Here is a 16,784-nt window from a genome sequence, read left to right as displayed (position 1 = left end):
GTGACTTGATTGAAACATAAGATCCTGAGGTGTCTTGACAGGGTGGATGTGGAAAGGATGTTTCCCCTTGTGAGAGAATCTAGAACTAGGGGTCACTGTTTTTTGTCCATTTAAGACAGATGAGAAATTTTTTCTTTGAGGGTTGAGAGTCTTTGGAATTCTCTTCCTCAAAAGGCGGTGGAAGCAGAGTCTTTGACTATTTTTAAGGCAGAGGCAGATAGATTCTTGATGAGCAAGGCGTGGATGTTATCGGGAGTGGGCGGCGCAGTGGTTAGCACTGCAGCCTCACAGCTCCAGCGACCTGGGTTCAATTCCTGGAGTTTGCAAGTTCTCCCTGTGTCTGCGTGGGTTTCCTCCGGGTGCTCCGATTTCCTCCCACATGCCAAACACTTGCAGGTTGATAGATAAATTGGCCATTAGCAATTACCCCTAGTATAGGTAGGTGGTAGGGAAATATAGGGACAGGTGGGAATGTGGTAGGAATATGGAATTAGAGTAGGATTAGTATAAATGGGTGGTTGATGGTCGGCACAGACTCGGTGGGCCGAAGGGCCTGTTTCAGTGCTGTATCTCTAAACTAAACTAAACTAGGTGGAAATATGGGTAATCGGTTCAGCCATGAACTTATTGAATGGTGGAGCAGGCTCGAAGGGTCGAGTGGCCTACTCCTCCTGTCTGTTCGTACAATACTTTTCACAATTAGCCACTCTGCTATACTTTTTGTGTAGTGTGCCAACTGTGATATTGTATACTCATACCCAAATCCAGATCTATCATATAAAATAAATTGTATCTATTTAAGAGCAGTGGTTGCAATGCTAGACACTGAAGCTATCCCTACATTCTGAAAAATATCCAGAAACCACTACTGTTTTCTTCCCTTTTAACCAACTTGCTACCCATAGGACAACTCTCCCTTTAGTGATGTATGCTTTCATTTTATTAGAAAGTTTCCTCTCCAGCACCTTATGAAATCCTTTTTTAGAATTCATGTACATAATGTTCACTTCTGTTTCTTGAATGATTTCCTCCTGTTTTATAGGGGGAAAACAGTGGTGATTGCATTTTACCAATTGTGCATAAGCCCATTGGGTACACAGTGTATTAAGGAGATGAGAAGAATAGTTTTCAGATGCTGGCTGATAGTTATCCTGCAGGCAATACATTTTTATAGTACTCAGCGATGACCTCTTGGCTCTCATTTCAAAACAGAATTTTTTTTGTGAGGGGATTAAGGAGCAGGGAAAGGAATATCTACTACGTATCTGGGAGTAGAGTTGTGCTAACGTTTCGTCTTAAAGCTGCAGTCAAAGCATGTAACAGAGTATTTGTACAGCTATTAGCAGTCATATCAGTTGCTAAAAATTGCAAGGAACTGAATTGAATTCAGGATTTATATCCAGTTTGTTGAAAGCCGCAGGATTTTGACAGGCCTGACTTACCCTTTGGACATTGAATTTGCCAGGTAAATCTGAGGCTGCTGTTGAAGTGGCCTTGTTTTTTAATTTGATAGGTATAGGAAAAGAAAATCACCACGCCATTTCAAACTGCACCCCCACCCAGCATCCCAGAGCAAACTTGTCCCTTTTCCTGTAGTTGTTTTCTGCCTCTTATACTCTGTACTTTGGTATTGCCAGAGAGCATTTAGGAAAACCAGTCTTGTTGCTGGTCTGTGCATACTTTTGCATTTTATTTCCAATTTATTGTCCCTCCCAAGTGTGCAAGTCAGCAAAACTGTGTAAAAACTATTTTATGAAAGGTAGAAGCAGCCAAGATACTGGTAGCTTTCTTGGCATGGTATTTGTTTACTGCCCAGGACTTTACAAATATGGTTAGTTTGGAAAACAGGTTCTGGATTTTAAGTTGACATTCAAATAATGTGACTAATGGAAAGACTCGACTAACTGGTACAAGTCGAAGTTTTTGCTGGTTTGTGTAATATATTTCTTTTGGAGTCACTTACCAGATTCTCCAGGATGCCAAAAGAAAATTAGATGTTAAGTGACTATATGAGAGGTGCCAAATCAAAGCTGTAATAATTTATAAGAAAACTCCAAAATGCTGCAAGTTGATCCAGTGAACCATTGTAGAGCAGCTAAACAAGTTAATGGTTATCAGTTACAAAGGGACAGAAGAGATGAACTCCAGATGCGAGGTGAGAGTGACTGCCCTTGACATTTGGCTGAGTATGGCATCAAGGAGCCCTAGCAAAACTGGAGTCCATGGGAATCGGGGAATACACTCTGCTGGTTGGAGTCATACATAGCACAAAGGAAGATGGTTGTGGTTGTTGGAAGTCAATTATCTCAGTCCCTGCATATCACTGCAGGAGTTCCTCAGGATAGTGTCCTAGGCCCAACCATCTTCAGCTGCATCATCAATGACCTTCCCTCCATCAGAAGTAGGGATGTTCGCTGATTGCGCAATGTTCACCATTTGCGACGACTCAGATACTGAAGCAGCCCATGTCTGTATGCAGCAAGACCTGGACGATATCCAGGCTTGGGCTGATAAGTGGCAAGTAACATTCGCGCCACACAAGTGGCAGGCAATGACCATCTCAAAGAAGAGAGAATCTGACCATCTCCCCTTGACGTTCTGTGGCATTACCATCGCTGAATCCCCCACTCAGCATCCTGAGGGTTACCATTGACCAGAAACTAAACTGGACCAACCACAAAATATGTGGCTGCGAGCAGGTCGCAGGCTGGGAATTCTGCGGCGAGTAACTCATCTCCTGTCCCTCAATACCTGTCCGTCATCTACAAGGCACAATTCAGGAGTGTAATGGAATACTCTCCACTTGCCTGGATGGGTGCAGCTCCAACAACACTCAAGAAGCTCGACACCATCCAGGGCAAAGCAGCCTGCTTGATTGGCACCCCATCCACTACCTTCAGCATTCACTGCCTCCACCACCGATGTATACTGGCAGCAGTGTGTACAAGATGCACTGCAGCAATTCACCAAGGCTCCTTCAAAGCACCTTCCATGATCTCTACACACTCAAGACAAGGGCAGCAGATGCATGGGAACACCACCACCTGCAAGTTCCCCTCCAAGCCACACACCATCCTGACTTGGAACTATATTGCCGTTCCTTCGCTGTCACTGGAATCCTGGAACTTCCTTCCTAACAGCTCTGTGGGTGTACCTGCACTCCATGGACTGCAGTGGTTCAAGAAGGCAGCTCACCACCACTTTCTCGAGGGCAATTAGGGATGGGCAACAGATGCTGGCCTAGCCAGCGATGCCCATATCCCACGAACAAGTAATAAAAAAAAAAAGCATTTAAAGGTGTCCACTACTCAAACAGCAAAACAGTAATCCTGTTCATAGACTTTATGTTATGTCTAATTCATTGTTGGTGTTTACACTTCAGTGGAAGTACAGTTGCATTTCAGAAAGAAGAAATTTTAAGTTTGGGAAGCTTAGCTAAATCTATATCTTTTGCAAAGACCATAAACTCTTAACTTTCACTTATATGGAACATTTAAAGTAACAAAATGCTTCAGAATGTTTGACAAAATAGGAGCGGCCGGGGCAGGTTTAAGGAGAAGAGTTAGAAATGGTTGCAGAAGATGTATGCAAAGAAGTAAATTTCAAGGAGACCTTTGAAGGTGGGGGAAAGTGTAGCAACTTGAGAGGAATTTAGGAAGAAAATTCCAGTGGGAGTGAGATTGTGGGAAGCTCTAATTTGGAGGGGGCGATGGCGTGGGGTGAATAGAATGAAGCAAGGCCGTGGAGGGATTTCTAAATAAGGTCAAGGATTTTGAAATCAATATGCTGTTCATCAGGGAGTTTTGTATAGGTTGATGAGGACTGGTTGACTTTGAGCCAAAAGTGTGAAGTTAATTTTCCAGTTGTAGTCATTAAACAGAGATCATGCATAGAAATCCATGATGGCTGTTCACTAATTCAGGGCCACATGGCATTTATTTAGTACCTCCTTGATAGGTAAGTTTTTTTTTTTTAGCAGAGCCCTGAAAATACTGAAACTCTTCCAGCGACCTGAATGCACTACCTTCTAAAATGTGATGTCTGCCATCCAAAGCTGAATGTTGCAAAAACAAAAAAGTTTTATAACATTCTATTAAATCAACAGATGTGGAAAAAATCTGAAATTTGATAGAGATCTGACCTCTTGGGATCCCCACAAGGACCCCAGGCTTGACCATCGATGCTCTTGTGCTGCTCTGGCTGAGATCAACTTCGTATAGACCAGAAATCTCTCGTTTCTATGCAAAGTCATTGGCAGATACCGTATGGAACATAACATAAGAAATAGGAGCAGGAGTAGGGCTTTCAATAAGATGATGGCCGATCTCTCCCAGGCCTCAACTCCTCTTTCAGGCCTGCTCCCCATAACCCTTGACTCCCCGGGACTTCAAAAATCTATCTACCTTCTCAAATACATTTAGTGACCTAGCCTTCACAACTGAGGTAGAGAATTCCAGAGATTCACCACCCTCAAGAAATTCCTTTGCATCTGTTTTAAATGTGTGACCTCTTATTCTGTAACTATGTCCCCGAGTTTGAGATTCCCCCACCAATGGAAACATATTCTCAACATCTACCCTGTCAAGCCCACTTAAAGTCTTCTATGTTTCAATAAGATCACCTCTCATTCTTCTAAACTCCAATGAATAAAGGTCTAACCTGTTTAGCTGTTGTTGATAAGACAACCCCTTCATCCCAGGAATCAGCCTAGTGAACCTTTTCTGAACTGCCTCCAGTGCTAGTATATCTTAAATATGGGGACCAAAACTGAATGCAGTACTCCAGGTGTGGCCTCACTGACACCCTGTACAGTTGTAACAAGTATGGAGCTTCATGTTCCAGTGGTACAACCAATTTAGTTTGGCATTTGAGTAGGATAGTTGTAAGATGAAGACCAAAACTATTTCTAAGATGCCAGTGTTTAACAGTGCGCATTTTCTAACAAGAGAAGTATCACTTTTAAAAATGTTCATCGCAATTGCAATTTCCAAGTAAATTAATCCAAGACTGTCTGCCAGTCTATGCACTTGTTTGATAAAACTTAACTGAGCTGAAATATAGTTTACCCCACTAGATGCTCTTACCCTCTTCTCTTCTCTTTCTCCCTCCCATTCTAAATCGGTTAGGGGAGGGGCACGGAGGGAATGGGCTAAGTAGCAAGGATATTGAACTTGTGTGTCATCTCCCTGTGCATTACAGTATTTCAGCCACCTGATCTTACACATTGAACATCTCTTGAATCTTCTCCATTTTCACAACTATCTTAAATCCTGGACACTGGTTCTTGAGTACTCCAAGCAGATTCAGTCTGACTGTCGAGAACAGCATATTTATACAGTGCTTTTAACATCATAAAATGTCCCAAGGCACTTCACAGGAGCATTATAAAACAAGGTATGACACTGAGCCACAAAAGGAAGTATTGGCTGGAATTTTACGCTCCCCCAGGGAGGCGTCCCTCCTCCCCCTGGCACAAGCTGTCCCTGCTGAAGAACAGTTGTCCCCCTCCTGCCTCACCAGGGCCCGGCTGATTGTCCCCAGCAAGGCCCCAACACTTAGCTCAATTCCAGGCCCGCCTCCATTGCTGCTCCTCTTGCTGGTTGCAGTCATGGCAGTGGCACCACTCCTGGTGGCGCTGCTGGGACTGAAGAGCTGACGGCCTGCTGATTGGCTGCCAGCTCTTGGAGGTGGGACCTCCTGCTTCAGAGGGGCGGAAGTCCCGCCTGAGGTCAATTAAGGGCCTGGGCCAGGTAGAATCATGGCGTGGCTTCCAGGCCCGGCGGAGGCAGGCTCAGCCCCAACTTTTTGGCTGGTGGGCAGGGCCTCCGTCCTGACGTAAAATTCTGGCCCTTGGGTCAGATGACCGAAAGCTTGGTCAGAGAGCTAGGTTTTAAGGAGCGTCTTAAAGGAGGAAAGCAAGGTGGAGAGGTGCAGGGAGGATATTTCAGAGTTTGCAAACTAGACAACGGAAGGTGCATCCACCAGTGATGGAGTGATTAGAATCAGGGATGCACAAGAGGCCAGAATTAGAGCAGCGCAGATATCTTGGAGGATTGTGGAGCTGGAGGAGATTAGAGATAGGGAGGGGCGAGGCTATGGATGGATTTGAAAATAAGGCTGAGAATTTTAAAATCAAGATGCTGCTTGACTGGGAACTAGTGTTGGTCAGCGAGCACAGGTGATAGGGGAATGGGACTTGGTGTGAGTTAAGACATGGGTAGCAGAGTTTTGGATGACCTCAAGTTTACAGAGGGTAGAAGGTGGGAGATCAGCCAGGAATGTGTTGGAGAAGTCGTCTAGTGGTTATGAAAGCGTGATTGAGGTTTTCAGCAGAAGCTGAGCTGATGTGGGCAGTCAGGTGATGTTATGGAGGTTTTAGTGATGACACAAGTGAGGTCGGAAGCTCATCTTGGGGTCAGGTGTGACGTCAAGGTTGCAAACAGACTGGCTTAATCTCAGACTGTTGGCAGGGAGAGGGATGGAGTCGGTAACTAGGGAACAGAGTTTGGAGTGGACACCGGAAACAATGGCTTCAGTCTTCCCAATATTTAATTGAGGGAATTTCTGCTCATCCAATACTGGATGTTGGATAAGCTGTCAGATAATTTAGCAACATTGAAGATGTGGTGAGGTACAGCTGAGTGTATTAATCATACATGTGAAAATTAACGCTGTGCTTTCGAATGATATGACTGAGAGGCAGCATATAGATGAGAAATAGCAGGGAGCCAAGGATAGATCCTTGGGGGACACCAGAGGCAACAGTGCTGGAGCAGGAAGAGAAGCCATTGTAAGTGATTCTCTGGCTATGATTGGAGAGTTAAAAATGGAGCCAGGTGAGTGCAATCCCACCCAGCTGAACGACAGTGAGAGGTGTAGGAGAAGGATGGTGTGGTCAGCCGTGTCAAATGCTGCAGCCAGGTCAAGAAGAATGAGCAGGGAAAGTTTATTTTTGTCATAGTCGCATAGGATGTCAGTAGTGACTTTGATCAGAGCTGTTTTAGCACTGTAGCAGGGTGGAAGCCTTATTTGAAGGATTTAAACATGGAGTTCCGGGAACATTGGGAACGGATTTGGAAGGCAACAACACATTCAAGGAGTTGGAGAGGAAAAGGAGGTTGGTGATAGGGTGGTTGTTTGCAAGGGCGAAGGGGTCAAGAGTTTTTTTGAGGAGAGGGGTGATGATGAGATTTAAAGCAGAGAGGGACAACACTGAGTGAGAACTGTTTACAGTATTGGCTAATGTGGGGACCATGAGGGGAAGTTGGATGATAGTTTAGTGGGAATGGGATCAAGGGGACAGGAGTGGGTCTGATGAGCAAAATGAGCTCCGAGGGCATGAGGGGAAAAGGAGAAACTCGCGAAAGATTTGACCCAACTCAACATCATGCCTCCTCAGGACCTCCGACTTGAACTTTGGAGTAGTTTATATTGTCTTTTCCCTGACCACTGTTTCTGACAAGAACATGCCTTTCTTAACCTGCAGTGTATATTTAACCTGAAATCACTGCATCCATTTGTGTGCACATTTTGGCTTTAGTCTTTGGAAGTGAATGCATCATTTTCCCCCCCCCCCCCCCTTCTTTGACCGCCTCCTGTCTTAGGTACTCACCCCCAACCCTCCACCTATCCTTACTTACCCCAGCTGATCACTATTCCTTTTACTGTCCTCCTCTGCTGCCATCATTGGTTTGAATCCTCCTTGAATAAGCGTATAGCTATTCTCTGGTTACTTCATCGTTATTTGAAGGCCTTGTCAAGCAGTAACCCCAATGATTCCATCCTCCTCCTGTCATTTTGTGCAACACCCCACCCCACCATTGGCAGACCCCTTCATTTGGCATTCCTTCTGCATCTTTCTATCTGGGTCCTTTTAAAACCTACCTCAGACCATGCTTTTGGTCACCCCTCTTAATATTTCCACATGTCAGAGCATTAATATTTTTATGCCTCAGTGACTTCCATGTTAAAGGTGTTATGCTAATTATACATTTGTTAAATACAGAATCCTAAATTAACCACCCTGAAGCAAAACTTGAGGTTAGAAGCTTTCTTTTCTGCCTGCCTCCTTTTCTCCCCAGACCCCAAAAGGATTGTTTTGGATAAGTGCATTTGATGTCCAACACAGCATATTTGCAAAAGCTGAATAAGAATAGGATTGTGTGCAATCAGGATAACTACTGATTTGAATGTTAAATGAGCTACTTAGCTGCTGGATCCTTTGAAGTATTATGTTAGGGAAGGCTACTGTTAAAGAACCAATAATGCAGGTTATAAGATTGGATGGGGAATCATAGCATAGTAATAATAGGATAATTCGGCCCATTGTGTCTGTGCCAGCCCTTTCAAAGAATGAGTCCCACTCCCTGACACTCTTCCCATAAGCCTGCAGTTTTTTCTCCTTCAAATATCCAATCCTCTTGAAAGCTGCTATTGAATCTGTTTCCACCACCCTTTCAGGCAGCACGTTCCAAATCCTAACCACTTGTTGAAGAGAGGTTTTTCCTCATGTCACCTCTGGTTCTTTTGCGAATCAGCTTAAATCTGTGCCCTCTGGTTATTGATCTGTCAGCCATTGGAAACAGTTTTTCCTTATTTACTCCATATAAACCCTTCATAATTTTAAATATCTATATCAAATGTCCTCTTAGTCATCTCTGCTCTAAAGAGAACAACCACAGCTTCTCCGGCCTATCCATGTAACTAATCCCTCGTCCCTGGAACCATTCCAGTAAATGTCATCTGTATCCTCTCTAAAGCCTTCACTTTCTCCTAAAGTGTGGTGCTCAGGATTGGATGCAATACTCCAGCTTGGGCCAAGTTAATGTTTTACCAGTATTCTGGACTTGATTCGGATTTTTATTTTTGGTGGGAGGTGTTGAAACATTTGGAGACCCTTTGTTCAGGAGATGGAATAGCTTTGGTGAATTGCATAAAGGAACATATTGACATCATCTATGGAGAGAAGGCCCTTTAAGGACATTAAGTCCCCATCTGCATTCTTTGTGTAAGTACCAACTATTTTTTCCCCCTTTTTTTTGTAGATGAGGATGTCCCTGCAGACATGATTGCAGAAGAATCAGGACCTGGTGCACAAAACAGTCCATACCAGCTGCGGAGAAAGTCACTACTGTCTAAACGAGCAGCTTATCCTACAAAGAATAGCATGGAGGTGAGTCACGGTCACAGGTTTAGAAAAATATATTTTATTTTCAACTCTTCCATCCCAAAAAAACACCCTTGCCTTTATGCATGGTTTTTTTTTTATGGAAGCATGGCTACCACAGTGATTGTATTAACAGTTGCCATTATGTTATTGACCAGAAGTGGAGTTGTTCTTGCAGGGTTAGATGGGCATTGTCTTTCTTGTGCACCACGTGTTTGGTTTAATTTTGTGTGAGGGAATTCATGGTCCACCGATGGAGTGTGCAGACTTAAATATTGGATATTGACATGTAAGGCCTATAGGTTTAAGCAATACATTCTGTTGCTATGAAAAATCTCATATCCTGACTCTCTAATTTCACCAACATAAACAAAATGACAATATAAATTAGTGCAAAAATTGATCTAATAAATCAAATTAAATGGAGTAGATTTTGATCTAGTACAGCTTTAACTCAGAAATAATACAGATGCAAGGGTTTTAACTTAAATAATGACTTTCCGTTTTAAAAAAAACCAGTGTTGGAAAATGTGTGTTTTGGAACTATACCAGCTATCTATTTTGGAAGTTGCAATTTCAACTTTAAAAATGTTTGTTTGAATCTTCTATCATCTGCAGCTCTGAAAGAGCTTTGTCGGAGCTGATGCTTTTCATTTGGAGATAGAGAGGATTTTGCATGAAATACTGGAAGTGTTTATCCCATGAATTTCAAAGGCTGGAATCAAAGTTGCAAAGATGTCCCATCAAATGAGATGCAAACGATTCTGTTTTGGATTAAGTATTGTACATGTACTGTAAACTATGTCTTTGCAATATTTAACTTTTGTGAAGACAGTGCTGGATGCCATGATAGTTTAATACTCTGCAGCCATATGAGCATGGTGGTGGTTATTTCAAGATGTTTAATCTTTCTAAGGGCTATCTGAAATTTATTTTGGATCTGACTAATTTGTCTCTTTCAGCCCTTGTCTGTAACTCCCTGCCCCTGAAATTAATTTGTTTTCTCAAGAACTTCTGAATTTTCTGTTTCATTACCTCTGATGATTTAAACTTTCTGTATATCTTGTGTAATCCTATGTAATTGTAGCCAGTTCTGGGCACCACATTTTAGGGAGGCCGTCAATCCCTTAGAAAGGTTGCAGAAATGATTTACTAGAATAGTACCAGGGATGAAGGACTTCAGTTATGTGGAGAGACTAGAGAAGCTGATGATCCCCTTAGAGCAGAGAAGGTTAAGAGGAAATTTAATAGAGGTGTTCAAGGAGAAACTGCTTCCCGTGGCAGAAGGGTCAGTAACCAGGGGACACAGATTTAAAGTGAACCTGAAGTGAGTGACATGAGGGAACAATTTTTACACAGCGCGTTGTTATCTGGAGTGCTGTTGGAATCGGATTCAATAATTTCAAACTGGAACTGAATAAATACTCGAAGGGGAAAAATTTGCAAGGCTGTGAGGAAGGAACAAGGGAGTGTTACTAGTTGGATAGCTCTCAAATAGCTGGCACAGGCACAATGGGCCAAATGGCCGCCTGTGCTGTATTTTTCTATGATTCTATGAAACTGCATAGATTGGGCTGCTAAAATGGCATACCTTTGCATCATGTTCTTCAGTAGAAGACTAATGGTTGGTGCATGCTATAACCAAAAGACCTGTTGGGATTTCATGGCTGCTATGCAAACTGGTGCTGTTGGCCTGAGATCTTCAGTGAATCTTAAGAACACACTGCTGTTTTTCAAGAGGAGTAAATCCGACAATACTCGGTGAAACTCTGAGGATTCTGGGAGACCCGAGAGCCTGTACAGGAGCTTAGATGTGGTGGAAGCCAGTAGTGTGCCAATTAGTCGAGGGGTTTGGTAGCTCGGTGTAATCCAGGATGTTTGCGTTGACAGTGTAACAGTGTGATTGAGTGAAAAGGAATATGTAAATAGTTTTTTATTGTCTCCTTAATGGTTGCACTACCTTTTTGATATTACATGGGATAACATAGAAAATAAACACAGAAATTGGCCATTTAGCCCAGCAGTCCATGCTGGCTTTTACGCTCCACTTGAGCCTCCTCCCATTTCTCCTTATCTAGCTATTAGCATAACCCTCTATTCCCTTCTTCCTCATGGGTATCTCGCTTCCCTTAAATGCATCTATGCTGTTTGCCTCACCATTCCCTTTGGTGGCCAGTTCCACATTCTCACCACTCTCTGGTTCAAGAAGTTTCTACTGAATTCCCTATTTGATTTCTTGGTGATGATCTTGTATTGGTGTCCTCTAGTTTTGCTGTTTCCCATAATGGAAACAACTCTCTCCTTGTCTAGTCTTTGATTATTTCCAAGACCTCGATTAGGTTACCACTCAACTTTCTCTTTTCAACAGGAAAGAGATTCTGCCTGTCCATCGTTTGCTAATAGGGCTGACCTGACAGTTCTGTTATCATCTTTGTAAATCTTTTTTGCATGCTCTGCAGTAGCTCTATCATTTTTATAACATGACAACCAGAAGAGCACACTGCACTCCGTGTAGTTTAGCCAATGTTCGATACAAATTTAGCATAACTTCTCTGCTTTTCAATTCTATTTCTCTATAGATAAACCCTAGTGCTTGGTTTCTTTCTTTGTATGGCTTTAAAAGTTGCACTGCAGGTTAGTCATGAATTGTGTATTTTTCCTCCCAGATTTCATTCCTCCTCTACCCCATTTGGATACTCCAAGTATTTTGTGAGTGCCTGTTCTTACCTGAATGTAATAGCTCACTTTTATCTGTTGAAATTAATTTGCCAATTATATGCCTGGTCTGCAGCTTTATTAATGCCTTGTAATTTGGTGCGTTCCTCAGTATTGACGCCCCCCCCCCCCCCCACCCCAAAAAAGTAGGTGTCTGTAAATTTAGCAATTGTGTTTTTGATTCTAAAGTCTAGATAGTTAATATAAATTGTGAACACCACTTGTCCCAGCACTGATACTTGTGGGATCTCACTTCTCACCTTCAACTACTCTGAATAGCCACAGTGGTGCAGTGGTTAGCACCGCAGCCTCACCGCTCCAGCGACCCGGGTTCAATTCTGGGTACTGCCTGTGTGGAGTTTGCAAGTTGTCCCTGTGTCTGCGTGGGTTTCCTCCGGGTGCTCCGGTTTCCTCCCACATGCCAAAGACTTGCAGGTTGATGGGTAAATTGGCCATTAGAAATTGCCCCTAGTATAGGTAGGTGGTAGGGAAATATAGGGACAGGTGGGGATGTGGTAGAAATATGGAATTAGTGTAGGATTAGTATAAAATGGGTGGTTGATGGTCGGCACAGACTCGGTGGGCCGAAGGGCCTGTTTCAGTGCTGTATCTCTAAACTAAAACTTTGCTGCTACAATCTGTTTTCTGCCTTCCAGCCAGCAATCCATTCTGTTACTTGTCTCCAGACTCGCACGCTCCAGCTTCATTTATTAGTCTCTTATGTGCTGCCTTATCAAAGGCTTTTTGGAAATCTAGTTAGTTTCTCAATGCAGGTAAGTACAAAGAGACTAGATAGTATATTACTATATTGTAGCAAGACTTAGAGGCCAATGGCAAAAAGGACTAAGTATGGAGATTGCCAGATCAGCCATAGAGTTGGTAATAAGCAGTATTGTGAGGGTAAACCCAATAATACACATTTCTTCCATCTGCTTTGCCTTTTGTAGAGTGTCTTGATTGAGAATTCTGTGGGCGCAGAACCATATCTTCCCACTCTGGTACAACATATTGCAGTTTTAGCTGAATTGTGCTGAAACTATGTATTTTAAGTGCAGATAAATCACTAGTTGAAATGGCCATGTAAATACTGTGGCTACAAGAACCGGTCAGATGCAGGGAATTTTGTAGCAAGTAACCCACCTCCTGATTTCTCCAAAGCCTGCCATCATCTACAAGACACCATTCAGGAGTGTGATTGAATAATCTCCACTTGCCTGCATCTCCAACAACACTCTGGAAGCTCGACACCATGCAAGACAAAGCAGCCCGCTTGGTCGGCAACCCATCCATCAACTGAAACGTTGACTCTTTGCACAACCAATGCACAGTGGGAGCAGAATGTAACATCTACAAGATGTACTGCAGCAACTCCCCATGCCTCCTTCGACAGCATCTTCCTAACCCCCCGCGGTCTCTTGCATCTAGAAGAACAAGGGCAGCAGACACATGGGAACACCATCGTCTGCAGGTTCCCCTCCAAGCCGCACACCATCCAGACTTGGAAATGTATTGCCGTTCCTTTACTGTCGCAGGATCAAAATTCTGGAACTCACTCCCTAAGAGCACTGTAGGTGTACCTGCATCAGATGGACTGCAGCGGTTCAAGAAGGCAGTTCACCGTCACTTTTTCTCAAGGGCAATTAGCAATGGGGAACAAATGCTGGCCTTGCCAGTGTCACGCACATCCCACGTAACAAATTAAAAAAAAAAAATCAGTGTCTTAAAGGCGAGAGAGGTAGAGAGGCCAAGACCTTAAAGGATGGAATTCGAGTTTAGGGCCTAGGCAGCTGGAGGCATGACTGTCATTGATGGAGTGATGACAATTGGGGATGTGCAACAGGCCAGAGTTGGAGGAGCGCCGATTAAGTTCCACCACCACATGTGACTCATGTTTTTGTCTGATAGTGAAGTACCTTGGGACGTTTCCGATGTTGAAGGTGCTATATAAATAAAGTTGTTTCTGAAAGGCTGAAGGCGGTTACAGAGATCGGAAGGGCTGAGACCATAGAGGGAATTGAACATGACAGTGAGAATTTTAAATTTTTGAGACATTGGTGGACAGAAAGCCAATGTAGGAGTTTCTGGGTGGAGTAATGAATGAAGACTTTGTTATATCCAATACTGAATTGGAAGAATTTGTGGCTCATACATGGCTGGATGTTGGACAAGCAGGCTGACAACATGGGTGGCAGAGGTATCAAAAGAGGTTGAGCTGAGTGTTGCCACTGTAAATGTGGAATCTGACATCGCAGAGGCGCAGAAAATAAATGTGAATGGAGGGCCAAGAATGGATCAAGAAGTAACTAGGCATGGGCAGGAAGCAAAGCCATTGAACCAGGAGAGTCTCTGGCAGTAAAATAAAAGCAAAATACTGCAGATGCTGGAAATCTGAAACACAAACAAGAAATGCTGGAAATACTCAGCAGGTCTGGCAGCATATGTGTAGAGAGAAGCAGAGTTGACGTTTCAGGTCAGTGACCCTTCTTCAGAACTGGTGAAGGGTCACTGACCTGAAACGTTAACTCTGCTTCTCTTCACAGATGCTGTCAGACCTGAGTATTTCCAGCATTTCTTGTTTGAGTTTCTGGCAGTGACAGGTTAGGTATGAATAGAAACAGGTGAGGGCATTCGTACAGCTAGATAATGGAGGAGGGGTGTCCAAGGAGGATCTGGTCAGCCATGGCAAAGGATGCAAAGAGGTGGAGAAGGGTGAGGAGGGATAGCGGATATTATTTGTGACTTTGGGGAGTTTTAAATGTTGTAGCCGAGTGGAAACCTGATTGGAGAGGTTCAGACATTGTGTTGCCGGACAAATGCGCGTGGATTTAGGAGGCAACAACCCATTCAATGACTTAGAAGAGGAATGGGAGGTTGGAAATGGGCAATTGTTTGCAAGGGCAGTGGTCAAGGTTGGGTTTTTTGAGATGGTGGCTATGATGGCAAACTTGAAAGGGAGTGAAACAGTGCCTGAGGCGAGGGAGAAGTTTAGAATGTCAGCTAGCATGAGAGCCAAGAGGGAAAGTGGGTGATCAGTTTTGTGGGAATATGAATGAGAGAGCAGGAGTTTAACTCTGAGAAGGTGTGAGGGGAGATGAAAGAAAGGAGCTGGTTCAGGCAATTATGGCAGGGGCCTCGGGAACCTTGGTTTTGGTAGGCATGGGGAGTGACAGGATGGCCTCAATCTTTGTGACAAAGAAGTCTATGGGCTTTTTTAAAAATTCGCTCATAGGATGCAGGTGTTGCTAGGCCAGCATTTATTGCCCATCACTAATTCCACCTTGCGTGGTGGCGAGCTACCTTCTTGAACTGCTGCAGTCCTTGGGGTGTAGGTACACCCACAGTGCTGTTAGGAAGGGAGTTCCAGGATTTTGGCACAGCGCCAGTGAAGGAATGGTGATCTAGTTCTAAGTTGGGATGTGTATGGCTTGGAGGGGAACTAGGTGGTAGAGGTCGTGGGTTTGAAAGGTGCTGTCGAAAGACCCTTGGTGAGTTGCTGCAGTGCATCGTGTAGATGGTGCACACTGCTGCAACTGTTTGCAGGTGGAGAGGGGAGTGAATGTTGAAGGTGGTAATCGTCAAACTTGTTGATGAGGAACGAGATGTTTGGTAGTGTAGAAAAGCAGTTGGGATTATATTTGCATTCCACGAGGATCCTGGAGCAGAGTTTTAACGGAGAAGGGGTGTTACTGGACCTAATCCTCGGGAATGAGGCCGGATAAGTGGTAGTGTCAGTGGGGGAGCATTTCGGGGATAGTGGCCATAATTCTGTAAGATTTAAGGTAGTTATGGAAAGGGGCAAAGATGGACTAGATATAAAGGTACTGAATTGGGGGAAGGCCGATTTCAATATGATAAAACAGGATCTGGCCAAAGTGGACTGGGAGCAGCTACTTGTAGGAAAGTCTACATTATACCAGTGGGAGTCCTTCAAAAAGGAAATAGTAAGAGTTCAGGGCCAACATGTTCCCATAAAGGTGAAGGGTAGGACCAACAAGTCCAGAGAACCGTGGATGTCGAGGGATATAGAGGATTGGATAAGGAAAAAAAATAAGGAGGCTTATGGCAGATTCAAAGCGCTAAAAACAGTGGAGGCCCCAGAGGAGTATAGAAAGTGTAGGGGGGTAATTTAAAAAAAAAAGTAATTAGAGCGAAGAGGGGGCTTGAAAAAACACTGGCAGACAAGATAAAGGAAAATCCCAAGGCACTTTATATTAAGGGCAACAGGATAACTAGGGAAAGAGTAGGGCCCATTAGGGGCCAAAGTAGCAATCTGTGTGTGGAGCGGGATGACATAGGTGAGGTTTTAAATGATTACTTTTCATCTGTGTTCGCTATGGAGAAGGAAGTTGTAGGTGTAGAGATCAGGGAGGGGGATTGTGATATACTTGAACAAATTAGTATTGAAAGGGAGGAAGTTTTAGCGGGCTTAAAAGTGGATAAATCCCGAGGCTCAGATGAGATGTATCCCAGGCTGTTATATGAGGCAAGGGAGGAGATAGCACGGGCTCTACACAAATTTTCAAATCCTTTCTGGCCACGAGAGGTGCCAGAGGACTGGAGGACAGTGAATGTGGTACCTTTACTCAAGAAGGGTAGCAGGGATAAATCAGGTAATTACAGGCTGGTGAGTCTAATGTCGGTGGTAGGGAAACTATTGGAAAAAAATCTGAAGGACAAGATTAATCTCCACTTGGAGAGGCAAAGATTGATCAAGGATAATCAACATGGCTTTGTCAGGGGGAGATCATGCCTAACAAACTTGATTGAATTTTTCGAGGAGGTGACTAGATGTGTAGATGAGGGTAAAGCAGTTGATGTAGTCTACATGGACTTCAGTATGGCTTTTGATAAGGTTCTGCATGGGAGATTGGTTAAAAAGGTAAAAGCCCATGGCATGCGGGGT

General features: G+C 43.7%; 1 protein-coding gene across 4 annotated transcripts in view; it reads left to right on the top strand.

The window, feature by feature from the left end:
* The window catches only part of LOC137376523 (F-box only protein 11), a 167,714-nt gene that overhangs the window by 51,161 nt on the left and 99,769 nt on the right, over positions 1 to 16,784 (top strand). For all 4 annotated transcript variants that reach the window (XM_068045233.1, XM_068045231.1, XM_068045230.1 and 1 more), the window contains one exon: positions 9,045 to 9,172. In XM_068045233.1, coding sequence (XP_067901334.1) covers positions 9,065 to 9,172 — 108 coding nt within the window. In that variant the 5' untranslated portion in view covers positions 9,045 to 9,064. The remainder of the gene's footprint in view (positions 1 to 9,044; positions 9,173 to 16,784) is intronic.

This window comes from Heterodontus francisci, chromosome 13, assembly GCF_036365525.1.
Source record: "Heterodontus francisci isolate sHetFra1 chromosome 13, sHetFra1.hap1, whole genome shotgun sequence".
Classification (NCBI taxonomy): domain Eukaryota; kingdom Metazoa; phylum Chordata; class Chondrichthyes; order Heterodontiformes; family Heterodontidae; genus Heterodontus; species Heterodontus francisci.
This window is presented reverse-complemented; position numbering and strand designations above follow the sequence as displayed.